The sequence below is a fragment of the Cydia strobilella genome, chromosome 12 (genome assembly GCF_947568885.1).
Source record: "Cydia strobilella chromosome 12, ilCydStro3.1, whole genome shotgun sequence".
NCBI lineage: Eukaryota > Metazoa > Arthropoda > Insecta > Lepidoptera > Tortricidae > Cydia > Cydia strobilella.
The window spans coordinates 16,299,743-16,326,376 of record NC_086052.1 but is presented as its reverse complement, the minus strand read 5'-3'; the positions used below and the strand labels follow the sequence as shown (position 1 = coordinate 16,326,376).

The following is a 26,634-nucleotide window of genomic DNA, read 5'->3' as shown; positions in this document are numbered from 1 at the left end:
CACTGGATTGAGCTTCATAAACCAAAAGTTGTCTCCACTGAACGCCATTATTATATATCCTCGAGTTATGCGAGAAGCGATTGAAATCAAGAAGCACCCCAGAAATTTTAATAGGGAAGATGGTTTTAACTTATCGGCAACTTGGGGACCAGTGATCCAGAAGTTAAAGCCGAGGGATCTATCTTCGGATGTGTACGCGGATGTTGTGAGTGTTGTGTGTCGGACTATTGACAATAATTAACTTTTATGTGTAGTGGGTGGTTTGAAAATGTGATGTCTACCTCAAACTTTAAATGCACTTTTCGTGGGGTACTCACACAAATCTCTGTTTTGACATTTCGCTGGGACGTCAGTTAGCCGCGACCACGACCAGTGAAACCTGCGTCGAAACGTCGGTAAATAAAGGTAACAAAATAAATTCGCGATAGACCCGTTTCTAAATGTGATTTAATATGTGTTCAAACCGCGAAAGTTTTAAATGTTATAACTTTGGTTTTCCGCCTAAAGTCAATTACGACCAACTAATAAGATTTTTTTTTATTTCAGTTGGCAAATCACCTAGGACACCTTTAAACAAACGGAAAGAGAATTCTCATCTCCCGGCACCTACGAACCTCACCAAGTCGCGGTCACACGAGAGTCAGCTCGCAGGACGACCGGACGAAGTCGGACAGGACGTAAGGTAAGATCTACAAACGTATACTTACATCAGTATAGAGTGAAATTAATCGGATATTTTACATCTTAAAAAGTTAGTGTTTCACTTAAAGATTGTATTGTTTTCAGCGACAACTCCGGCGCGGAAGCCGCTCCCTCCCACTTGGAAGGCTTGGGCTCGCCCCCCGCCACCCCCTTGGTGCCGGTGCCGCCCTCCCCCGCGCCGCGCCCGCCCACCCCCGGCCCGCCGCCCGCGCCCGCGCCGCCCGACCCGCCGCCCGCCGACCCCCCGCACACCCCCGCCTCCGCACGCGACGGCAGCCTCGCCGTGAGTATATGTGGACTACAGCGACCTCCTCCCTCGTGCCGCCATCATACAACAAACCTTATGTTCTTCCCCACAGGGTTCACTACCGTACAGCGTGATCGGAGCCACTCCCCGCTCCCCGCGCACGCCCGTAGGCCGCTGCATGGCGCATGACATCGCGCACCGATTCGCCAAGACTTTCAATATGATAGCGACGTGCGATTATTGTGACAAGCAGATGCTGTTCGGATCTGGACTTAAGTGTAAAGAGTGCAAGTTTAAATGTCACAGGTGAGTTTAGACCTTGTTCCATACATGTAAGATTCACTATCGTATGGCGCGTGATATAGCGCACCGATTGGCCAAGAATTTCAATATGATCGCGGCGTGCGACAAGGCGGATGCTGTTCGGATCGGGGTTGAAGTGTAAAGAGTGCAAGTTTAAATGTCACAGGTGAGTTTAGACCTTGTTCCATACATGTAAGATTCACTATCGTATGGCGCGCGATATAGCGCACCGATTCGCCAAGAATTTCAATATGATCGCGACGTGCGACAAGGCAGATGCTGTTCGGATCTGGACTTAAGTGTAAAGAGTGCACAGGTGAGTTTAGACCTTGTTCCATACATGTAAGATTCACTATCGTATGGCGCGCGATTTAGCGCACCGATTCGCCAAGAATTTCAATATGACAGCGACGTGCGACATGACAGATGCTGTTCGGATCGGGGTTGAAGTGTAAAGAGTGCAAGTTTAAATGTCACAAGTGAGTTTAGACCTTGTTCCATACATGTAAGATTCACTATCGTATGGCGCGCGATATAGCGCACCGATTCGCCAAGAATTTCAATATGACCGCGACGTGCGACATGGCAGACGCTGTTCGGATCGGGGTTGAAGTGTAAAGAGTGTAAGTTTAAACGTCATAGGTGAGTTTACACCTTATTCTACTCAATTAGGGTTCACTATTGTATTATTGAACTAACTTCAGTATTATATATCGTAAGGAATATGGTCTATACCTTATTCCTTAGAGGCACTAAGTGAGTTTAGACCTTAGTCCATCAGTATAAAGTTCACAATCATATGCCGTGATTAGCATGAAACCATTCATAATTTCTCCATGTAATTTCAAACCTCACTGTACTTACTACAATAGACAGATGATGTTCTTAACTCGGATCTGGACTTAAACGTAGTGTAAGTTTAATGTCAAAGGTAAGTGCTATGCAACTTATGCAAGTGACCATAGTTTAGCTTTATTCCATTTAAAATTATGTTAAAAAACGTATATCGTGATCTAATAAGACTCAGTCTTTTATTTGTATATTATTATTTGTTGCAGAGATTGCGAGGCTAAAGTACCTCCATCGTGCGGCCTACCTGTCGAGTTAGTCCACGCATTTAGAGACAAAGTTAGCTTCAAAGAGAGTAAGTTCTTATTTTTATAAAGAGGGCGCTGTTATTCTCGTGTATAGGGTGACAGTTCAGTATAGTATGAAAAAATTAGTTCTAGTGAAATTCCGCAACATGGCGCGTGATCATATATTCCTGGTCAGGCTTTTATAGTTGGTCAAACAAAATTGGCAGTAAATAAGAACAAAAAAAAACTATACTCATCCTTTTCTTTAGGGTGCTAGTACTAGTGTAAGATAAAGATAATATGATTCTCTCTGTCTATGTTTGAAATAAGACAGTCCTTTGACAAACTATATATTGGTACGTTGGTCTACAGCGCGCATAACTTAAATTCGCCGTCAACTCGGCCATCCTGACAATGTTCGCGTCCCCATTGTAGAAACAGAAAATCTGTCTTAGGGCAATTTGAAACAATTTTGGCATATTCAACATTTTGATCAAGAGTGAGTTGCTCTTCAAATTTAATAAATATTAAAAATAAAAAAACGCTGATCGACTGTTTCATGTAAGGATCATTTATACGTTCGGTTATCTCCTTTAGCTGCTTTCCGCGGCAACCTTTCTAATGAATAAAGGTGCAAATTACCATTGAAATAATGAATTGTTGAGTAGTGAATGTTATCCCCTTGTATTGTTTGTTATCAGGTCCATTTGGGCCTACTCCCCTCCTGCACCTCCTGGCGGCGGGCTCGGCCGGGTCGCCGGGCGCGTCGCGCGGCTCGCTGCTCGGCACCATACAGCGCACGCACCGCCACAAGGAGAGGAGGCAGAAACACCCGGTAACTTAACACTAGCTTTGTTTTCACCGCGTCTAGCGTGCGCCCTGCTACGAGTGCTACCACGGCGCTACAAGCGCTACGAGCGCTACGGATGATGCGACTATTTGTGTGTAAACTGAGTGGGCCGCCGAGTGAGGCATGCGATGGTATTTATTATTATCGTATTTTTAGTATACAGGCAGGATTTTCTTAGTGGGTCAGTGAGGGCAGCTACCAGATCCCGTGCTGCTATGCGAAAATGTTCTTAGAAGACCTTCCCTCAATTTTCAAATTAATGAAGATTGGCGTTTACAGATTTTTGAAAAAAAAAAACAGTGCGAGAAAAACGAAATTTTTGGCAAACTTTTTTTTTATGTCAATCGATCCTATCCAGGATCAAAAGCTTGTATATTTATGTAAAAAAAAAAATTAACGACTAGAAAAGCCATAAATCGAGGAAAAATTTCCCATACAATTTGTATGAAAATTAAAACTTTTATTTTCCACATGCCAATCGATTCCATTCCTATCAAGTATCAATAGTTTCCTAGGGGTCCTTATAATGTACTTAAAAGCCACAAATTTAAAAAACCCTTTTCCATGACTTAAGACATCCATGATTTGGCTTAAGAACTCTAATTGTTAATCTTTTGGTTACCTTGACAAGCTGCAGTCTTACCTCCAAAAACTCGCGGTTTGTCGACCCCTGAATGTTCAGTATATAGTTCATAGTTCATACACTACATTTAACGTAAATATTTACGGACTAGCTTTTGCCCGCGATTTCGTCTGCGTGGACTTAGTAACCGCAGCTAGAGTAAGAATAGCTCCTGGATAAAGTGTAATAGCAATCATGAAATTGGAGCATATGCTTAATTGCTTATGTGCAGGCATCGTAAACTGCGAGCGAAATCCTAGACAACAACCCTAGTACTTCAATAGATTTCGCTCGCAGTTTACGATGCCTGCTTATGTGTTATGTACACAAATTATCTGGCACTTCATTAATTATTTCAATTTTCACCCCGCTTTTGACCCTCTTAAGGGGTGATTTTCGGGATAAAAACTATCCTATGTCCTTCTCTGGGACTCAAACTATCTCTATGCCAAATTTCAACTAAATCGGTTCAGCGATTTAATCGTGAAGATACCTCAAACACACAAACAGATAGACAGACTTTCGCATATATAATATTAGTATGGATGTGAATAGTATCGTTTATTGCAGGGCGATGACCTATCGAACTCTTCCTCGTGCAACAGCTCCACACCTTCGTCGCCAGCGCTAGTGGCGCCCTCTACCCCCCACCACCCTCCGCACGTGTTGCAGCCGGCGCAGCCGCACAAGCCCCAGTTCCACTTCCCAGGTACCTTATGTGGTTGCAGTAAGGTTCATGTTGGCTTGTCTCGAGCAACAGTTCGACCGGCGCTAGTGACTATTTATTATTACAGGCTGCGCCACCGCACAAGCCCCTCCAGGTACCTTATGTGGTTGCAGTAAGGTTCATGTTGGCTTGTTTCGTACGACTGTTAGTTATTGCTAGCGCTAGTGCTACCACCACACATAGGCGCCATTAATTTATTACGTAAGACGATTTAGGGGGAAGGGGGTCGAACATATCTTATTTTTTCTTACAACGGGGCAGGAGGGGGTTTTCATAGTTCTTACGTAAGATCACTAAGATGCGTTTATTTAATTTCTATGAAATTATGACGTTTAAAATAATACTTCCACACTCTATGCTATCAAACACGGTGCAGAGTTAGCTTAAACGGGCTCCAGTATCTTTGTAAGTACAAATAAACATTCCAAAAATGTTTTTTTTTTTAATCAACACTAAACAAACCAAACGTGTACTCATTTTTTCCTAATATTCTTAAGTAATTACGTATAGGGGGGAGGGGGTCAGCCTATTCTTATTTTTGTCTTACATACGTAAGGGAGGGGGTCAAAAACTGGCAAAAATCGTCTTACGTAATACGTAATAAATGAATGGCGCCATACTTCAGTTACACTTCCCTGGTACGTTAATATACTTTCTTATTTCTTGACTTAAATCGAAAACCGCAGAAAATACAAGTTAAGCCGTTTTAGAGACAAATAGAAACATATTAAAATTAAAATTCATTTATTTCGAGTATCTGTGACTCATAAGTACATAATACATATTACAAACATTAAACAAAACACAAACATTAACACGATAACATTAAACAAAAACTACAAAAATTACATTACATTAATTAACATTACATTAAATTACATTAATTACAAAAATTACATTAAATAAAAATAAATTTACTGTGGTAAATACATTGACATCCTTCATTTATTTCTCAACGTGTTTACCACAGTGCTGCCGGGCGTATGAAGTCCGCAGCAAAATGTGATATACGGACAAAACTTGTCCGCAATCATTTCTAGGACGCTGTTGGAGCTGGCGCGGACGCGTCGCACCCGCGCCAGGGACGCGGCTCGCAGGCGCATAGTAGCTTTAAAACACGCCACATGCGCCTCCGCAAACATCCCTGACGCGCTGCAATATCGCGGCAGCCCCATCAGCGCCCTAAACGCGTTATTATATTGTACTTGTAGGGCCTTATACGACTTCAGGGTGAACTTTCGCCATAGACTGCAGATGTAAAATGTTGTGCAAAAAGCTCTAAACAATGTCACTTTACTCTCCTTTGAGCACCGAGCAAATCTGCGTGCAATCATATTAGCTCTGATCGATAAGGCCCTACGTTCCCGTTCTATGTCAGCATCGTCCCTGAGGTCGGCAGTAACTATATGACCTAAATATTTGTACTGGTATACCCTTTCTAGGGCAACCGTGTTGAGTCTGATAGGTGGTATTACTGACGGGATTTTAGACTCGACCCCAAACACCATGTACTGACTTTTGCTTGTATTATATTTTAGACCGTGCGTGTGTATACACGGTGGCTAAAAAATAAGTACATTCCCATTGCCAGGGAGGGTTTGGGATTATACTGAGCAACATTTACTACGGGACCAACGCCGAAATCGCGAAAAAAATTGGCTGTTTCATACATTTTGGCTGATCCATTTTCTATGGGAGGGTAAATTTTTTTTCGCGATTTCGTGGTTTTTTCCCATAGTAAAAGTTGCTCAGTATAATCCCAAAACATCCCTGGCAACGGGAATGCACTTATTTATTAGCCAGCCAGCTTCTCGGCTACACACTATTATTCAATCTTACGTCTGTCGATATCTTGTTGCGCAATAACTGCTCATTTATGGTTGTTGAGAAGTTCATGTAACGTGCCACAGTAATACATATTTTGTATGCAGAAGTGAAACCTCCGGTGTCAAGTCCCAACCACGTGACGCCGGCGCCGACGCCGGCGAGGATCGTCGACTTCAGTTCTGAAGTGGAGGAGATTGAACCTGGTAAGAACAATAGGGTATTGCACTGTATTTAAAATGAATTAGTTTAGTAATAGTAGCAGTATTGATAATTCCGCTACTTGACCCTAGATGTCGACTACGAAAATAATAGTCGTTTTGGTAACAAAATTGTTGTATATAGTGAGCAATCTATGCTTACTTATTTCTCTATGGTAGTGCACATTTAGCGTAAATTCTATATAATTTATTCGGCTTATTTCCAATTGGCCTCTTTAGTGTTATAATGCAGCATTGGTGACTCCTACGAACATACGGACCTACGACAGAACTTTAACCTTTTCGACGCCGTGTCAAACACAAAATCTGTCACTCAGACGCCACGCTACCGAAGTGTCAAAACTGAAATTAACCTTTATGCATATGCACGTAGGTCTATGTTGCTCTGTTGTCTGTGACGGATTAATCCGTCTTTGGCGTTGGACCTACGGTTCGGATATATCCGTCATTGGCGTCGAAAAGGTTAAAGATTGATCAATAATTGACCATTGGGTATTATATTAACTCAGAAGACAGCAAACTTTCGAGAAAAAGGGTCAACCGTAGTAGAAATCACCAGTTTTAGGAATCTCAAAGAGCCGCAAATGTTTTTTTCAGTGGTTTTAGAACTCTAAAATTTTTAATGTGATGTTTTTGATCGCTTGAAGGGCCGCAATGCCCACAATTGTACTTCCAAAGAACCAGATGCAGGCTCGCCTTGCTTATTTGTGACGTTTTCAATCAAAAAGGTACCACATTGTCGCTTACGGCTTACCATAAGGACGAAAATAGCTTGTATCTTTATACGAAAAACCTGTCAGAGCGTCCTTATGGCAAGCGACAATGTGGTATTTTTTTGCTTGAAAACGACACATTTATTTGGATATAATCCTATAGTTGGTCAAGCAAATCTTGTCAGCAGAAAAAGGCGCGAAATTCAAATTTTCTAAACTGATTTGTAATTAGATTCCAAAAAACTAACCTCACTCAGATCCTTTTTCTTTCGTAATAATGAAAAATATGTTAAGAAGTAAACTTAAACCCTTTTGCATACTCTAGCATTTAAAATAAATATAGATGTATTCTTTTAGCTTTGTTTAGTTTCTTAAACATACGGAAAAGAGAAAAAGTGAGAGTATATGGGACTATATCACTTCGCGCCTACATTTTTTAAATTTACCGTCTTTTTCTACTGACAAGATTTGCTTGACCAAGTATAGTAGTAAAACTGCCTGTATTGCAGAAGAAATGGCGGAAACGAACGACGCGCTGCAAGACTCGCTCGACGCCAACAACCAGAACCAACCGGGGCCGTGGCCGAGACAAAATAGCGTAAGTCACTATTTTTGGTCACTATTTTTATTTATTCACCATAAAGTAATATGTGCAGTGGCGGATTTGCCCTAAGGCCCGGGCCTAGGGCGAAAAGATATTAGGGGCGGTAAATTGTGACAAAAAATTAGCTGATGATAACAAGAAATAACTCAAAATTTAGTCTAACTTAACCTTTCGTATGCTTAGGAGCAGATCTGCTCCATATGTCCAGTTGAATATTCAACTTAAACATGAAGTTGTCACGATTGCTAATTATATGGCAATTTTTTGACATGCGCATACGAAAGGTTAATTTGTATAACTTGAAGGGGCGGCTACAGGACCTGGGGCCAAGGGCGGCAAAGACTGCAAATCCGCCACTAAATATGAGCATTTCATGGTATGTCGTTACAAGCATTAAATACTTAAAATAAGTACAATACATTACAATTATTATATAGAAATGAATAGTTATATTTTTATTTCCAAACTGGAAGCCTGAAAGACACCTAAATATTATAATCTCAAAAATGTGCACACTACATTAAAAATAAAATACAGAATTTGAGAAAACCTTAAAAATTAATATAGTTACATGTAAAGAATCAGCAACATGCTTCGTCCCAAAAATACCAATGATGATATCCCCAACAGGCCTCAAAATGAATTAAAAGTAATTATTGTCAATTAAAATAATTATATATTTTTTGTAATGTTAAATTATTTTGAGTTGAGGCCATAAACTACCGGCTTAAATTCCATTTCTACTTGTAAACAACAAGTAGTGGGCAGCGGCAGCGGTGTCTGTTATCTCTGGACAATAGGTACTTACTGTGGTCACCCGATAACTGTATGATTCAGCAGCTACGCGTCTCATTGAGAGTTCACTCGTAAGATGTGTTTACACTGTGGAAATGTAGTAAAAAGCTCCATCTTGCAAGTTACGAGGGTTGATCCGTATGCACCACCCCTAACCCTCTTACAATGAAACTACATTCAAGATTTATTTTTTATTTTTCTACATAGTCTCCCTCAACACTAATACACTTATTCCATCGGTGCTCCAGCATTTCAATAGCCTCCTGAAAAAAATGACCGACCTCTGAAAACCACTCCTCCACAACAGATATCACCTCTTGATTATCCAAAAACAAAATCTACTTAAAAATTCCTTTAATTTTGGGAATAGCCTGTAGCCGCTGGGGGGCCAAGTCAGGCGAATACGGTGGGTGCTCCACCAATTCGAAGCCTGCTTGGTGTATGGCAGCCTTAGCGACGCATGGACGGTAGCATTGTCTTGGTGGAAGAGTACGCCACTTGTCAACTTGCCCCGGCGTTTCTCTTTAATAGCCTCTCGCAATTTTAGAATTAAGTTTGCATGATATCGTAATCGTAATAACTACAAAAAAAAAGAGACATTTTCACTAAACATAACTAAGAAGCGGGGTCCCTTTGTTTGACATAATTATTGAAAGTCGTAAAGTAATGATTGTCATATTATCATAGTCATAATTCCGAAACCGTTAACTTTTCAGGATTTTCCTCGGGTTATCCTATAGATAGGTTAGGTTAGGTTTGTTTTATGGCAATCCTGATAAGTTACGCGTTTCTGAGAAAAACCAAATTATGACTAATGATAATATGACAATCATTACATTATGACTTTCAATAATTATGTCAAACAATAGAGACCCCTAAGAAGCATCTTTCCAGATAACATTTTCGATTTTAAAAACGCACCCAAATCGATTCATCCCTTTGGAAGTTAATCACTACATACCTAGTATAAAACAAAGTCCTTTCCGCTCTGTATGTATGTCTGTCCCTATGTATAGTATGTATGCTTAGATCCTTAAAACTAAGACAACGGATTTTGATGCGGTTTTTTTAAACAGATAGAGTGATTCAAGAGGAAGGTTTATATGTATAATTTGTGAAGGTTTTGTGTAAATTAGTTGAACTACCCGGGGCGGGTCGCTAGTATACACACAAAACACATGTATAACTCATAATAATTGTGTCAGGGGTAGGTTAAAATTCTTATTGGTAGTTGTCTTGTTTATAACCACTCTCACGGATTGATTAATGTCTTAAATCAAACAAATAAATAATGCGTAGCAAATTGTTTTTCGTTTTCATGATTATTTGTCTCTGTTAAGACCTATTTTAACAAGTAACAGATAAGTAGGTATTAGCATACCTAAATACCTACTTACCTAATCTAGATGGATTAAGTCTCTCAATCGTCTGTAGGTGGCACCACAGTCCTATGATATGTAAAGGTGACATCTACCGAAACTATTGTGTACTAGTATAAGTGCTCAATAAGCTTAGTTAGCTATGTCAATGTATGTAATAGTTCATAACCAATCTGTAGTGTCATAGTGTGGCGCTGTACTTACCTATATAAGCTTCTACATGTATGTAGATAAACGCACTTTTTCTAACCAGCCTTCTGTAAACATTAAATCTAGAGATCAGTATTCCCTGCTTTCATTTGGTCGCCATTACCTCCAACGCTGAACAGTCTCAATAAAGGGGCCCAACCATTCCGCCGGACGATATCAGCCTGTCAATTAGAACAAAAATTAGACGGTTCCGAACAACTGACAGGCCAACATCGTCCGGCGGATTGGTAATGCCCACCCCTTAAAATAAAACACCACTCCAAAATCACTCCGTCACATTGTGGTGATAAAAAACCGGCCAAGTGCGAGTCGGACTCGCGCACCGAGGGTTCCGTATTTTTTAGTATTTGTTGTTATAGCGGCAACAGAAATATATCATCTGTGAAAATTTCAACTGTCTAGCTATCAGGGTTCATGAGATACAGCCTGGTGACAGACAGACAGACAGACGGACAGCGAAGTCTTAGTAATAGGGTCCTGTTTTTACCCTTTGGGTACGGAAACCTAAAAACAGAACAACAAGTTAAATAACGTGTGGCTGACCCCTTATAATTAGTGAGCCATTAAGTTTAACTGGCGCGCGACCGTCAGTCAGTGTCAAGCTGCCAAGTCAACAATTCAACGTCGTACTAATGAACGATTTCGCGTATCGCCGGCGGTATTTCGAGGAAGTGCGTTTGTCTTTATTATTTAACTACATTTTTGTGAATTAATTTATCATTGTGGTTAAACCCCGGTAATCCAATGTCGAAACGTAGGGATATTTCATATTTGTTTTTATTTTACATTTATACATTGCGCTGCGAATTGACGATTTGTATGCATTTATGCCTAAGACGGTAATCTGTTAAACAAAAGCCATTGTTCCTTTTATGCTAGCGGTCGGCCATTGTGTGCCATCGTGTCTGACAATGGCACGCGCCGTATCACGCGCTCAGATTCAATGGCACACAATGGCCGACGGCTCACATAAAAGCAACAATGGCTTGTGTCTAACAGATTACCGTCTTAGGTGTAAAATCATTTGCGAAGATGCAGACTATATTCAGTGGTATCATTTATTTCCCGAGTACCGATTATTTTCGATGTATTTTTTTATTTCGTTAGTACGAGCACCGCTCATAACTATTTAGGCACTCGTAATTTTTGCCATACAATTGTATACAAAATCGACTTTCAGTATTATATATACCGCCAAGTCGCAGTAACAGTTTTTTGTGCAGTTTACTTTTTTAATTTAACAGACATATCGACCTTCAAAATGAAGTGCAGAATATTCGTTTACATTGCCTATTTACCAAATGGCAAGCGTAAAAATATCCATAAATCGTTTTCCAGTACAATATCGTTTTATTTTGTATGAACTAGTACATAAGGGATCGTTGCATAAAGTGAACTCGAAATTTTAAAGGATGTCTTTGGCAACAAAGACAATCAATATACCTAGAAATAAAAGTTCAATCCAACATGTAAGAGAGTCATTTTTCTGCGATCGAACAGTATGATTTTGAAAATAATTTTTGTATACAATTGTATGGTGAAAATTGCGAGTGCCTAAATACTTTTGAGCGATAGTGTATTGGCCCCGTAATAAGTAGGCGCTTATAAATCCATTAATGATCCTCTTGTAGAGTTACAACTGAATATGTTAACTGTTCCTCTCTTTCCAGCTATCGCTAAAAGAATGGGACATCCCCTACGACGAGCTGATACTCCTGGATGTGATTGGGAAAGGCCGCTTCGGTACCGTCTACCGCGGCTGCTGGCACGGCGCCGTCGCGGTCAAACTGCTACACGTTCAGACCCTGTCCGACCACGCCATACCTCTAGACACCTTCAAACATGAGGTAAAGGTTTTTTTATCCAGTTTATCCATCTGATGTGTTATTTTAGTACAATATTGATACTAAAACAGGACGAGTGCAGAGGCTGGAATGAATATTTATGCATATATATGCTTACAGTGGCAGTTAAGCCTTAGGGGCCTTTGTTCGCTGTCATAATTTTTAGAATGTATACTTTGTGTTAATAAATAAATAAAGAAAAAAAAAAAACAATGTAAAAGGCCCACTAAAATGACGGTCTTATTGCCCCAATTACAAAAATAAATCGGCAGTCACAGAAGCCATAAAGTATCAACAAAACTTTAATTTTAGTGACTGTTTCAGCTAACTCTGCACAGAAGTTGACGTGTCAAAGTGGGGAAATGCCACAATAAACGTCCTGTCGTCATATTTTCACGTAAATATGGTGATATTGGTGACAATTCCCTACTTTCTGTCATTAACTGTAAAGCCTTGCAGAGTTAGCTTAGTCTGGCTTTGGGATCTAGAAGTAAACTGAGTTATTTAGGCCTCCTAGCCCCAAAAATTTATCTAATTGCAGTTTTAGTAGCGGCCCCAATGAAGAACCCTTTAAAAATGTTTTAGTTTTTTCCAGGTGGCAACATTCCGTAAAACCCGTCACGAGAACCTCGTGCTATTCATGGGCGCGTGCATGAAGCCGCCGCGACTCGCCATCGTGACGTCACTGTGCGGCGGCATGACGCTACACATGCACATCCACCTGCGGAAGGACAAGTTCAACCCCAACAAGAGTCTTAGTATAGCGCAGCAGATCACGCAGGTATATGGTTTTCTTGTATTCTAGTCGCAGATAGCGCAGGTGTATGTTTTTTTTAATAGTTTTCTGGTCCTTTATTTTTCCGTAACTCGTTCTGGTTTTGATCCTCCAACGTAATTGTAGTCTGTTGCTATGTTTGTTTTATTGTAATTGTTATAACTATAATTATTTTGTGTGTCTGTGTCGATTATTTCCCATGGGTTTTATAGTCATTATATTTGAAATGCATACACAAAGGCCTTGATTATTAAAAAAGCGAATATTTTTCTCGACAACACGAAATCATTTTCGGTAAATCACATCGATAACGCGACTTTACACTGTGAGCGTATCTCTGAAACTAAGTTCAAACAAGTGAATATTGAGAATAGACCATTACCTTCTGATAGTTCTGATTACCCCTTGGAACCTTATAACACAGAATAAGTAATAGTACTCCCATACAGAAAGGACACTTCCTACAAACCCGAAGTATGACAGCGATTCAGGGTCGAATCATGTTGTCCCTTTCTAATGTATGGCACTATCCCTTTCGGGTTAAGGTTGTCAAAATTCAAGTCATTATCTTATCTGTGGTCGTGCACGCAAAGGGACGTCAAGTCGTTCCAACCCTAATAATGGCTCGGAGCAATGCTGAGCCGAACGGAGCCGAAAATGCCCGAAAGCAGGAGTGTCCCCACTGCTTATAAGTCGTCTCTAAATCCTGATGAATGATATGTGACAGGGTATGGGGTACCTGCACGCGCGCGGTATCCTACACAAGGACCTTCGGACGAAGAACATTTTCGTCGAGAACGGACGCGCCATCATTACCGACTTTGGACTGTTCAGCGTCACCAAGCTGTGCTTCGGGAATAAGTCAGTATTTAATATTCATACATAATGATATCTATAGTAAAATTGTGTCTCATATTAGAATGCAGTTTCCCCTGTTTTTTTGACCACAATGCGTAACGTACTATGTACTGTTCAGTGCTCGCGGCGACAGTCTGGGCATCCCGCCGGGCTGGCTGTGCTACCTGGCGCCCGAGCTCATGCGCGCGCTGCGGCCGCACACGTCGCTGCATCTGCCTTTCAGTAAGCGGACCGACGTGTACGCGTTCGGGTAAGTTACTATGTTCAGTGCTCGCGGCGACAGTCTGGGCATCCCGCCGGGCTGGCTGTGCTACCTGGCGCCCGAGCTCATGCGCGCGCTGCGGCCGCACACGTCGCTGCATCTGCCTTTCAGTAAGCGGACCGACGTGTACGCGTTCGGGTAAGTTACTATGTTCAGTGCTCGCGGCGACAGTCTGGGCATCCCGCCGGGCTGGCTGTGCTACCTGGCGCCCGAGCTCATGCGCGCGCTGCGGCCGCACACGTCGCTGCATCTGCCTTTCAGTAAGCGGACCGACGTGTACGCGTTCGGGTAAGTTACTATGTTCAGTGCTCGCGGCGACAGTCTGGGCATCCCGCCGGGCTGGCTGTGCTACCTGGCGCCCGAGCTCATGCGCGCGCTGCGGCCGCACACGTCGCTGCATCTGCCTTTCAGTAAGCGGACCGACGTGTACGCGTTCGGGTAAGTTACTATGTTCAGTGCTCGCGGCGACAGTCTGGGCATCCCGCCGGGCTGGCTGTGCTACCTGGCGCCCGAGCTCATGCGCGCGCTGCGGCCGCACACGTCGCTGCATCTGCCTTTCAGTAAGCGGACCGACGTGTACGCGTTCGGGTAAGTTACTATGTTCAGTGCTCGCGGCGACAGTCTGGGCATCCCGCCGGGCTGGCTGTGCTACCTGGCGCCCGAGCTCATGCGCGCGCTGCGGCCGCACACGTCGCTGCATCTGCCTTTCAGTAAGCGGACCGACGTGTACGCGTTCGGGTAAGTTACTATGTTCAGTGCTCGCGGCGACAGTCTGGGCATCCCGCCGGGCTGGCTGTGCTACCTGGCGCCCGAGCTCATGCGCGCGCTGCGGCCGCACACGTCGCTGCATCTGCCTTTCAGTAAGCGGACCGACGTGTACGCGTTCGGGTAAGTTACTATGTTCAGTGCTCGCGGCGACAGTCTGGGCATCCCGCCGGGCTGGCTGTGCTACCTGGCGCCCGAGCTCATGCGCGCGCTGCGGCCGCACACGTCGCTGCATCTGCCTTTCAGTAAGCGGACCGACGTGTACGCGTTCGGGTAAGTTACTATGTTCAGTGCTCGCGGCGACAGTCTGGGCATCCCGCCGGGCTGGCTGTGCTACCTGGCGCCCGAGCTCATGCGCGCGCTGCGGCCGCACACGTCGCTGCATCTGCCTTTCAGTAAGCGGACCGACGTGTACGCGTTCGGGTAAGTTACTATGTTCAGTGCTCGCGGCGACAGTCTGGGCATCCCGCCGGGCTGGCTGTGCTACCTGGCGCCCGAGCTCATGCGCGCGCTGCGGCCGCACACGTCGCTGCATCTGCCTTTCAGTAAGCGGACCGACGTGTACGCGTTCGGGTAAGTTACTATGTTCAGTGCTCGCGGCGACAGTCTGGGCATCCCGCCGGGCTGGCTGTGCTACCTGGCGCCCGAGCTCATGCGCGCGCTGCGGCCGCACACGTCGCTGCATCTGCCTTTCAGTAAGCGGACCGACGTGTACGCGTTCGGGTAAGTTACTATGTTCAGTGCTCGCGGCGACAGTCTGGGCATCCCGCCGGGCTGGCTGTGCTACCTGGCGCCCGAGCTCATGCGCGCGCTGCGGCCGCACACGTCGCTGCATCTGCCTTTCAGTAAGCGGACCGACGTGTACGCGTTCGGGTAAGTTACTATGTTCAGTGCTCGCGGCGACAGTCTGGGCATCCCGCCGGGCTGGCTGTGCTACCTGGCGCCCGAGCTCATGCGCGCGCTGCGGCCGCACACGTCGCTGCATCTGCCTTTCAGTAAGCGGACCGACGTGTACGCGTTCGGGTAAGTTACTATGTTCAGTGCTCGCGGCGACAGTCTGGGCATCCCGCCGGGCTGGCTGTGCTACCTGGCGCCCGAGCTCATGCGCGCGCTGCGGCCGCACACGTCGCTGCATCTGCCTTTCAGTAAGCGGACCGACGTGTACGCGTTCGGGTAAGTTACTATGTTCAGTGCTCGCGGCGACAGTCTGGGCATCCCGCCGGGCTGGCTGTGCTACCTGGCGCCCGAGCTCATGCGCGCGCTGCGGCCGCACACGTCGCTGCATCTGCCTTTCAGTAAGCGGACCGACGTGTACGCGTTCGGGTAAGTTACTATGTTCAGTGCTCGCGGCGACAGTCTGGGCATCCCGCCGGGCTGGCTGTGCTACCTGGCGCCCGAGCTCATGCGCGCGCTGCGGCCGCACACGTCGCTGCATCTGCCTTTCAGTAAGCGGACCGACGTGTACGCGTTCGGGTAAGTTACTATGTTCAGTGCTCGCGGCGACAGTCTGGGCATCCCGCCGGGCTGGCTGTGCTACCTGGCGCCCGAGCTCATGCGCGCGCTGCGGCCGCACACGTCGCTGCATCTGCCTTTCAGTAAGCGGACCGACGTGTACGCGTTCGGGTAAGTTACTATGTTCAGTGCTCGCGGCGACAGTCTGGGCATCCCGCCGGGCTGGCTGTGCTACCTGGCGCCCGAGCTCATGCGCGCGCTGCGGCCGCACACGTCGCTGCATCTGCCTTTCAGTAAGCGGACCGACGTGTACGCGTTCGGGTAAGTTACTATGTTCAGTGCTCGCGGCGACAGTCTGGGCATCCCGCCGGGCTGGCTGTGCTACCTGGCGCCCGAGCTCATGCGCGCGCTGCGGCCGCACACGTCGCTGCATCTGCCTTTCAGTAAGCGGACCGACGTGTACGCGTTCGGGTAAGTTACTATGTTCAGTGCTCGCGGCGACAGTCTGGGCATCCCGCCGGGCTGGCTGTGCTACCTGGCGCCCGAGCTCATGCGCGCGCTGCGGCCGCACACGTCGCTGCATCTGCCTTTCAGTAAGCGGACCGACGTGTACGCGTTCGGGTAAGTTACTATGTTCAGTGCTCGCGGCGACAGTCTGGGCATCCCGCCGGGCTGGCTGTGCTACCTGGCGCCCGAGCTCATGCGCGCGCTGCGGCCGCACACGTCGCTGCATCTGCCTTTCAGTAAGCGGACCGACGTGTACGCGTTCGGGTAAGTTACTATGTTCAGTGCTCGCGGCGACAGTCTGGGCATCCCGCCGGGCTGGCTGTGCTACCTGGCGCCCGAGCTCATGCGCGCGCTGCGGCCGCACACGTCGCTGCATCTGCCTTTCAGTAAGCGGACCGACGTGTACGCGTTCGGGTAAGTTACTATGTTCAGTGCTCGCGGCGACAGTCTGGGCATCCCGCCGGGCTGGCTGTGCTACCTGGCGCCCGAGCTCATGCGCGCGCTGCGGCCGCACACGTCGCTGCATCTGCCTTTCAGTAAGCGGACCGACGTGTACGCGTTCGGGTAAGTTACTATGTTCAGTGCTCGCGGCGACAGTCTGGGCATCCCGCCGGGCTGGCTGTGCTACCTGGCGCCCGAGCTCATGCGCGCGCTGCGGCCGCACACGTCGCTGCATCTGCCTTTCAGTAAGCGGACCGACGTGTACGCGTTCGGGTAAGTTACTATGTTCAGTGCTCGCGGCGACAGTCTGGGCATCCCGCCGGGCTGGCTGTGCTACCTGGCGCCCGAGCTCATGCGCGCGCTGCGGCCGCACACGTCGCTGCATCTGCCTTTCAGTAAGCGGACCGACGTGTACGCGTTCGGGTAAGTTACTATGTTCAGTGCTCGCGGCGACAGTCTGGGCATCCCGCCGGGCTGGCTGTGCTACCTGGCGCCCGAGCTCATGCGCGCGCTGCGGCCGCACACGTCGCTGCATCTGCCTTTCAGTAAGCGGACCGACGTGTACGCGTTCGGGTAAGTTACTATGTTCAGTGCTCGCGGCGACAGTCTGGGCATCCCGCCGGGCTGGCTGTGCTACCTGGCGCCCGAGCTCATGCGCGCGCTGCGGCCGCACACGTCGCTGCATCTGCCTTTCAGTAAGCGGACCGACGTGTACGCGTTCGGGTAAGTTACTATGTTCAGTGCTCGCGGCGACAGTCTGGGCATCCCGCCGGGCTGGCTGTGCTACCTGGCGCCCGAGCTCATGCGCGCGCTGCGGCCGCACACGTCGCTGCATCTGCCTTTCAGTAAGCGGACCGACGTGTACGCGTTCGGGTAAGTTACTATGTTCAGTGCTCGCGGCGACAGTCTGGGCATCCCGCCGGGCTGGCTGTGCTACCTGGCGCCCGAGCTCATGCGCGCGCTGCGGCCGCACACGTCGCTGCATCTGCCTTTCAGTAAGCGGACCGACGTGTACGCGTTCGGGTAAGTTACTATGTTCAGTGCTCGCGGCGACAGTCTGGGCATCCCGCCGGGCTGGCTGTGCTACCTGGCGCCCGAGCTCATGCGCGCGCTGCGGCCGCACACGTCGCTGCATCTGCCTTTCAGTAAGCGGACCGACGTGTACGCGTTCGGGTAAGTTACTATGTTCAGTGCTCGCGGCGACAGTCTGGGCATCCCGCCGGGCTGGCTGTGCTACCTGGCGCCCGAGCTCATGCGCGCGCTGCGGCCGCACACGTCGCTGCATCTGCCTTTCAGTAAGCGGACCGACGTGTACGCGTTCGGGTAAGTTACTATGTTCAGTGCTCGCGGCGACAGTCTGGGCATCCCGCCGGGCTGGCTGTGCTACCTGGCGCCCGAGCTCATGCGCGCGCTGCGGCCGCACACGTCGCTGCATCTGCCTTTCAGTAAGCGGACCGACGTGTACGCGTTCGGGTAAGTTACTATGTTCAGTGCTCGCGGCGACAGTCTGGGCATCCCGCCGGGCTGGCTGTGCTACCTGGCGCCCGAGCTCATGCGCGCGCTGCGGCCGCACACGTCGCTGCATCTGCCTTTCAGTAAGCGGACCGACGTGTACGCGTTCGGGTAAGTTACTATGTTCAGTGCTCGCGGCGACAGTCTGGGCATCCCGCCGGGCTGGCTGTGCTACCTGGCGCCCGAGCTCATGCGCGCGCTGCGGCCGCACACGTCGCTGCATCTGCCTTTCAGTAAGCGGACCGACGTGTACGCGTTCGGGTAAGTTACTATGTTCAGTGCTCGCGGCGACAGTCTGGGCATCCCGCCGGGCTGGCTGTGCTACCTGGCGCCCGAGCTCATGCGCGCGCTGCGGCCGCACACGTCGCTGCATCTGCCTTTCAGTAAGCGGACCGACGTGTACGCGTTCGGGTAAGTTACTATGTTCAGTGCTCGCGGCGACAGTCTGGGCATCCCGCCGGGCTGGCTGTGCTACCTGGCGCCCGAGCTCATGCGCGCGCTGCGGCCGCACACGTCGCTGCATCTGCCTTTCAGTAAGCGGACCGACGTGTACGCGTTCGGGTAAGTTACTATGTTCAGTGCTCGCGGCGACAGTCTGGGCATCCCGCCGGGCTGGCTGTGCTACCTGGCGCCCGAGCTCATGCGCGCGCTGCGGCCGCACACGTCGCTGCATCTGCCTTTCAGTAAGCGGACCGACGTGTACGCGTTCGGGTAAGTTACTATGTTCAGTGCTCGCGGCGACAGTCTGGGCATCCCGCCGGGCTGGCTGTGCTACCTGGCGCCCGAGCTCATGCGCGCGCTGCGGCCGCACACGTCGCTGCATCTGCCTTTCAGTAAGCGGACCGACGTGTACGCGTTCGGGTAAGTTACTATGTTCAGTGCTCGCGGCGACAGTCTGGGCATCCCGCCGGGCTGGCTGTGCTACCTGGCGCCCGAGCTCATGCGCGCGCTGCGGCCGCACACGTCGCTGCATCTGCCTTTCAGTAAGCGGACCGACGTGTACGCGTTCGGGTAAGTTACTATGTTCAGTGCTCGCGGCGACAGTCTGGGCATCCCGCCGGGCTGGCTGTGCTACCTGGCGCCCGAGCTCATGCGCGCGCTGCGGCCGCACACGTCGCTGCATCTGCCTTTCAGTAAGCGGACCGACGTGTACGCGTTCGGGTAAGTTACTATTATCAAACAGAATATACATATAGGCTAGAGGACTACCGTCATAGTCAATTTACTGCCATCTACCGACAGACATTAAAAATGAAAATTTATAAAAATACCAAAAAAATTGTATATATATGGATAAATGTTTTTCTTATTTGTGTGATATGTGTTAAAATTGTTAAATAACAAACGAAACCGTCAATGCTATTTAGCCGACAATTAGCCTCATGCATGAAGTTTATATTTGAACGAAATATGTTTTATTCGGATGTTTGTTACCGTTATATCATGTTACAAATGCATTTCCGTTTTTAAATTTCCATTTAATTACTTAAAATTATAAATAAAAAGTACAAAAATTTGCCCGCGAAAAGCTAGTGAGCGAAACGCTCGAAACGCCACGTGACGTCACGCGTTCGACAGATTAGTGTCATTAGTAGCAAACGTCAGTTGGGCCGCCCAACGTGTGACGTCATCACGCTCTGTCGAATTCGCGCCAAAAATTTATGAGCGTTTCAACCGCTCAAAAATTTTCAACATTTTAAATATTTTTTAATAAAATAATGTTAAGGTTTACAAAAGTATTTTTATCATTTCCGGTGTTCCAATGATATAAATTATGAATCCAAAAATAAAAATAAATTCATGCATGGAGCTAATAGGCCAAAGGTCCAAAAAGGGCCAAAGGTAGGAGCCAACTGTCCGAGAATCAATTTTGCTTGATTGCCGAGGCACGTTTTTTCCTTAGACTGTATTCATCTTACACGGAGTTACTTAGGTTAATGTTACTTAGGTAGGTATTTTCGTTGGTTGCGGTCAAGTTGGTCCCCGCCTGCGATACTTACCATCAACATTTATAAATTATAATTATTGAGTTAGTATTTAGAATAAGTTTTAATTTATTTAACTATCGATTACATATAGGTACACATTTCATAGTGCATTTTTTATATTGTTTAAACGGTATTCCATAGCTTGGTTTTAGCATTTGATTAAACAATATTTCTTGTGGGGCTTGTTTTCCTCTTTTTAGTGTGCAGTCGGGTTTTTTGTTATTTTATAATATTTTTTTTTGTATGCAGGACGGTATGGTACGAGCTACTTTGCCTCGAGTTCCCGTTCAAAGGGCAGCCGGCCGAGGCGATCATCTGGCAGGTCGGCAAGGGCGTCAAGCAGGCGCTCGGCAACATGTCCTCCACCAAGGACGTCAAGGTTGGTCCTCATGACGCTTTCTCGATTGCACTTTAAAGAAGCTTGCGGTCTGCATTGGCATGCTAGTCCCCACCAAAGGGTTTTTAGGGTTCCATACCCAAAGGGTAGGGGCCTATTACTAACTCCGCTGTCCGTCCGTCTATCACCAGGCTGTATCTCATGAACCGTGATAGCTAGACAGTTGAAATTTTCACAGATGATGTATTTCTGTTGCCGCTAGAACAACAAATACTAAAAACACAATAAAATAAATATTTTAGTGGGGCTCCCATACAACAAACGTGTTTTTTTTTGCCGTTTTTTGCGTAATGGTACGCAACCCTTCGTGCGCGAGTCCGACTCGCACTTCGCCGGTTTTTTACGAAAGCGACTTTTTTTTTACCTACCAACCTAAAAAAGGAAAAACCATTCCTCGTTAGAATAAGTCCGGCTTCCTCACTGGCGAGCTTTGCTTTGGAAGTCGCACGGCTAACGCTTAGTTTACAAACCGATTAAGATTAATATAGTGACGGTGTCTGACATACCGTAGAAAACTGATGTGAAACTTACCGAAATAAGACGGCGTCTTTCGGACATAGACTCATGCCAAGCTACTCGCAGTTCCCAATTTATCATGTTTTGTTATATCTGCCCTAATAACTTTATAATTTTCCAGGACATGCTAATGAGCTGCTGGGCGTACCAGCCCTCGGAGCGCCCCGACTTCGCGTCCCTCCTCGCATCCTTCGAGAAGCTGCCCCGCAAGCGTCTCGCACGCTCGCCCTCGCACCCCGTCAACATGTCGCGCTCGGCCGAGGCCATCTTCTGAGACTGACGCGCTCGCACCGGCGCGGCCCGCGAGTGCGAGCGCAACGCCAACGCCCTCAACTCCATCTGCCGTGTTTCTACATGAACCAGATGAGGGAAATGAAGGACAGACAGTTAGTATTCATTTGAAATTGTTCAATAGCGCTATTTTGCGAAAGAAGTTGTTTAAAATGCTTCTAAAAGTTATGCGAGAGCGAGCATTTAGAACAACAAAAAACGAGACAAATGAAAAATACAGTCTTTAGTAATCTGATACATAGCGTTAAGACGTTGACATGATTTTCTAACTATACCTAGTTATAGTTTCAGTTAATTCAATGTAAACGTAAAAATTCAACGCTTTACTCGAGTTCCTGATAAAAATTCTGGGTCGGAGTTGACTATCGAAGGAGCTTTTATCGAGTCCGCAAAAATGAAAGTGTCTCAAAATATAATCATTAGCAATGGCAAGACATGGCGGCATGTGCAAAATTAAACGTGAGTGGTTTTTCAAATGTCAGCAAAGAGGTGGTTAAATTTCATATATAACACATAAACAACACATAATTATCTAAGTAATATAAATCCTTGATTCTGTTTGTTAGTGTTTGATGTAGCAAACCGACTTATCGTTAACCTACCGCAATAATGAAGCTTCTGACAGGTTGTACCCACAATAGGGTCAACGCTAACTTATATTAGCATAAGAATAATTTTAAAGTATCTACGTTGAAATAATGTTAATTTACTCAAATCAATGAGGTACCAGTGAAGCATACAAAGCAGTCCTATATTTTAAAATTTGACAGTGTTCTAATGTAATTAATATCAGTATCTTTATCATCCTGTAAAATTCTTTGATTGTTGCAGTCACCTCGTTGGTTAAACTTGTAAAGCCTTGATCTCGTAACTAGAGTAACGAGTAAATTATATTTTCTTATCAAACTGGACGTAGATTTGTTGAATGTGTAAATATTGTACAGTGTTACTAGGTATGTGGATGATATGCTAGGCTTTTACTTACTCATGACCTATATTTAATACCTAAGATGTGTTAAGAATAATTTTGAGTAAAAAACATGTAAATAAAATGGTACTTATGCGGCGATCAAACGAAATTTTTTCCTAAAAGAAAATTGTAAGGACATGTCAGATGATAGAATCATACCTGGGCATGATACAAAGGAATTGCGCAAGTGAAAGCCTAAGTGTTAAATTTGTATAAATTAATATAATGTTGACTTGACGTTTAAAGTATACTGAATTTGTCGACCGCGAGTGTCCTTACCTTGACAAGGTGTTATATTTATGTATATTTCCAGGCAAATATATGTAAAGAAATCTTGAGCCTAATAATTGGAAATCTCTTATCTGGCAGTTTTAGGAAATATATGCTTTATGTAGTTAGTTCTTAAGTATTTTATTCCTACTTTGATTGTTCTCATGGTTGGTACACGCATCGGCTATGTATCAAAGCATGTGTAAATACTGTTCAAACTTATTACTAATAGTTTCTTAACTGTCAGGTTATTTCAAAATCTTAAAAGATGTTGAACTGTAGTTGATGATGAGAAAGCAGGGCTTGGCAAAAGTAAATAATCTTTTTAAATGTTACATTTAATTTTATTCTTGGAATTTCTATTTCAATAGAACACCACAAAGTCCACAAATATATGATGACCGAGAAATATGCATGTAAAAAGTTATAAAAGTTGAAAACAAAGTATTATGTAAAAATGGGGTTAATATTTAAGATTGAGAAATAAAATTTGTTACATCTCATCTTAAAATTGTTTATTAATCATTTGAATTTTAATATAATTATACCTCGTTTTTTGGTAATGGTCAACAATCTTGTTGAGTCTTTTTATTGAAAAACGCTTTTTTTAAATAGTAATTATTATCTCTAGAAAGTAAAAGAATGTAAATGATCATATGCTATATAATTGTCACATATTTGCTGTGACTTATTTTTCAAAAGCGTTTTTCAATAAAAAGGACATGTCAAGATTGTTTACCAATTCTCTAATGTTAAAAATGTTGTACTTTGTGTTCATTTTCACAAATTGAAAAATGGTCTTAAAAATCATTGCAATATAAATCTAGCGGTAGGCAGATTTTTCTTATTATGCTTTTGTTTAATTTCTGCGTATTTATAGTTGTTGTGAACCTGAAGTGTTAGATAAGACTACCGAAAATGTATTCTGCCTACATTCATGTTAAAAACAATCATTAAAATGATTTATGACTGTAATATTAACCTGGTTCTTACATTGTCATCAGAATAGTATAAAACTTGTAATTACTTTTACAAAATTTTATTAATAATATTAAATAATAAAAGAAAATTATTCTGGTCACTCCACTCCTATTGAATTTAGTTGTAAATGGGGGGTGTTGCCACTTGATGTGTATATAGGGGGTGTGGCTTGACATGTATCATATATTTATTGATAGAGGAGAGTGTGAGGCAGTAGGTTTACATAAATAATGAGATTTTGAATGATTAGGATAGTCGCATTTGCCAAAATAAATCTCCATCACTGTTTTTTATTGTTTTATTACACCCTTTAACATGATGAGAATGACTTGTCACAATTCTCTATTATTGTTTTCTGCATAAAATGATTTTCTATGATATATACAAGTATTTATAGACATGAAACCGAGCAACCAGGGGTAAGAGAAAGACATATTCATGTATTGACAGTTTCATGTATGGCAGCATAATCCTTTTTCTCTTTCACACTTATAAATTTCGGTATTTCGCCATTGCCTCCTTGCTATGATGCTATAACCCGACCATGGAAAAGTGCCCGGTTGGTGATAAAGACAAAGCATGGCATTATTTTCTCTTTCCTCTTATAGGAATCGCAATAAGACTATCTTTCTCTATCAAAGTGTCAGGCCCTTGTATGGTATGCAATGTCATTTACATAATATGATATGTTTTGAAATATGACAAGAGTTAAAGACTAGGGCAGTGGTGGGCAAACTTGTTAAAGAGTAGGCATGGCATAGTAATTGGCCACTTAACAATAAGGCTTCAATAGGCTTGTTTCTTTCTGATTTGTTAGTAGTGGCCAATAACTATAGCAGTCACCCTATTAGATATACCTACATAATTATAACAGTTCTTTTTAGGGTTCCGTCAACAAACTCCGTCGCCGGGTTCCGTACCCAAAGGGTAAAAACGGGACCCTATTACTAAGACTACTGTCCGTCTGTCTGTCACCAGGCTGTATCTCATGAACCGTGATAGCTAGACAGTTGAAATTTTCACAGATGATGTATTTCTGTTGCTGCTATAACAACAAATACTAAAAAGTACGAAACCCTCGGTGGGCGAGTCAGACTCGCATTTGTCCGGTTTTTTTTATAGAGATACTTATAGGCTTATAATTCTGACCATAGGGTCATTGCACTAGTTTTCGTCCACTTGACGAAATTTGAATATAAACCTAAATTGCTGCACAAATTTAGACATATAGATAAAAATAATATTTCACAAGTAGCAAATTAAAAATGAAATATATTATTTGCTAATCCGTCAAGTGGACGAAAACTAGAGCATGGACGGAAACTAGCGCAATGACCCTACATTTAAAATAAAACCAGAAACAGTTGTATACATAATTTATTATGAAATGTGTCCAGCTAAAATATTTGCAATATTACTGCACAGGCTTTTGATTTCCTGGTTGTCCAAGTATTCACAACCTAGAATGGCATTTCCAACTGCAATTGTTTCTCTCATAGTCTTAGCTTTGATCCAAATTCTGCCATTCATGCCTGCAGCTAACTCAAAAGGCCACTCATTCCTGAGTGACTCCAACAGAGGACAACTGGGATTCAATATCTTCCTAACAAGGTTAAGTGAACATTTAAAAACAAATCCGTCTGCCAATACTCCTAGGCGACCTTTCTTCCCATGAGAATCCACGCACACTAGCTCAGGCTCCATGTCTTTGCTAGCAACTAAGGTTTTCGCATATACAACGTCACCAACTTGAACTTCGGGTCTGTTTTTCTTCGTTGCACCTTCAAATGATAGGTAGGATAGCGCGGCGGGGCAACTTCCACCGATGTCCACTCTAAATATGTCTCCCGCTTTTTGAATAACAAAGCCAACTACGTTTTCTCCTCTTGACGGAACATATCGCTTCTGTTGGTTGTCCACCCAATATGTATTAGGACTGCGTTTTCTCAGAATTCCAGCTTTAGTCATGTAAACTTTGTCCAGTTCGCGTCCCAATCCGGGACCGAGTATAACCTTGCTTTTTTCACCTACATTTGTGATTTCTTCGCAATAATCGCCAGGCAGAACAACATCCCCCACTGAAACTTTCATTGTACATAAATTGACCCGAAAAAGTAACGAAAACAATAATAAACACGTGAGTAACTCTGTTTTGTTTTAAACCGTTTGACGCAATGCAAGGCAAAACTGGGCAAACTGGCAAAAGTCTGACAAGTGACAGAACATGACTGACATTTCTAAAGTATTCGAGTTCACAAAATAATCGCAAAAAAATCTGTATGGGCCTAATATTAAAGCGTAACAGATTTAGATTTTTTCTATTAAAAGGATTCAGTAATATAAATTTTATATTTTTATTACCATCTTTTTTAGCCGATTAATGTCTCCCGCTCTTGTAAACTTTAAAGAGCCCTCCACACTCGTGCACGAAGCGCGAACGCGAGTATGGAGTCGATATCGCAGATCTACGACGCTCGCTACATACTCGTGTTCGCGGCGTCGCGCCGGGATTCGCGCACGTGTGTGGAGCTG

The 26,634-nt window shown here is 45.0% G+C and overlaps 2 protein-coding genes across 2 annotated transcripts in view; one reads left to right on the top strand and one right to left on the bottom strand.

The window, feature by feature from the left end:
• The window catches only part of LOC134746274 (kinase suppressor of Ras 2), a 32,618-nt gene extending 8,228 nt beyond the window's left edge, over positions 1-24,390 (top strand). Inside the window, exons 5-18 of the mRNA XM_063680618.1 lie at positions 547-682; positions 787-985; positions 1,062-1,255; positions 2,311-2,396; positions 3,030-3,163; positions 4,371-4,509; positions 6,459-6,557; positions 7,795-7,883; positions 11,944-12,120; positions 12,713-12,898; positions 13,620-13,753; positions 13,869-14,000; positions 20,927-21,056; positions 21,712-24,390. Coding sequence (XP_063536688.1) covers positions 547-682; positions 787-985; positions 1,062-1,255; positions 2,311-2,396; positions 3,030-3,163; positions 4,371-4,509; positions 6,459-6,557; positions 7,795-7,883; positions 11,944-12,120; positions 12,713-12,898; positions 13,620-13,753; positions 13,869-14,000; positions 20,927-21,056; positions 21,712-21,864 — 1,988 coding nt within the window. The 3' untranslated portion in view covers positions 21,865-24,390. The remainder of the gene's footprint in view (positions 1-546; positions 683-786; positions 986-1,061; positions 1,256-2,310; positions 2,397-3,029; positions 3,164-4,370; positions 4,510-6,458; positions 6,558-7,794; positions 7,884-11,943; positions 12,121-12,712; positions 12,899-13,619; positions 13,754-13,868; positions 14,001-20,926; positions 21,057-21,711) is intronic.
• LOC134746273 (exosome complex component RRP40) lies at positions 489-26,284 on the bottom strand. The gene is made up of 2 exons (XM_063680617.1): positions 25,475-26,284; positions 489-501 (listed from the first exon to the last, which is right to left on the bottom strand). Exon 1 carries the CDS (start codon positions 26,191-26,193, stop codon positions 25,483-25,485), a length of 711 nt encoding a protein of 236 aa, XP_063536687.1. The 5' UTR covers positions 26,194-26,284; the 3' UTR covers positions 489-501; positions 25,475-25,482.
• Positions 26,285-26,634: the final 350 nt, after the last annotated feature.

Bases quoted from the DNA above. Each gene is read 5' to 3' on its own strand.
- LOC134746273 (XM_063680617.1), bottom strand. From the start codon at position 26,193: ATGAAAGTTTCAGTGGGGGATGTTGTTCTGCCTGGCGATTATTGCGAA.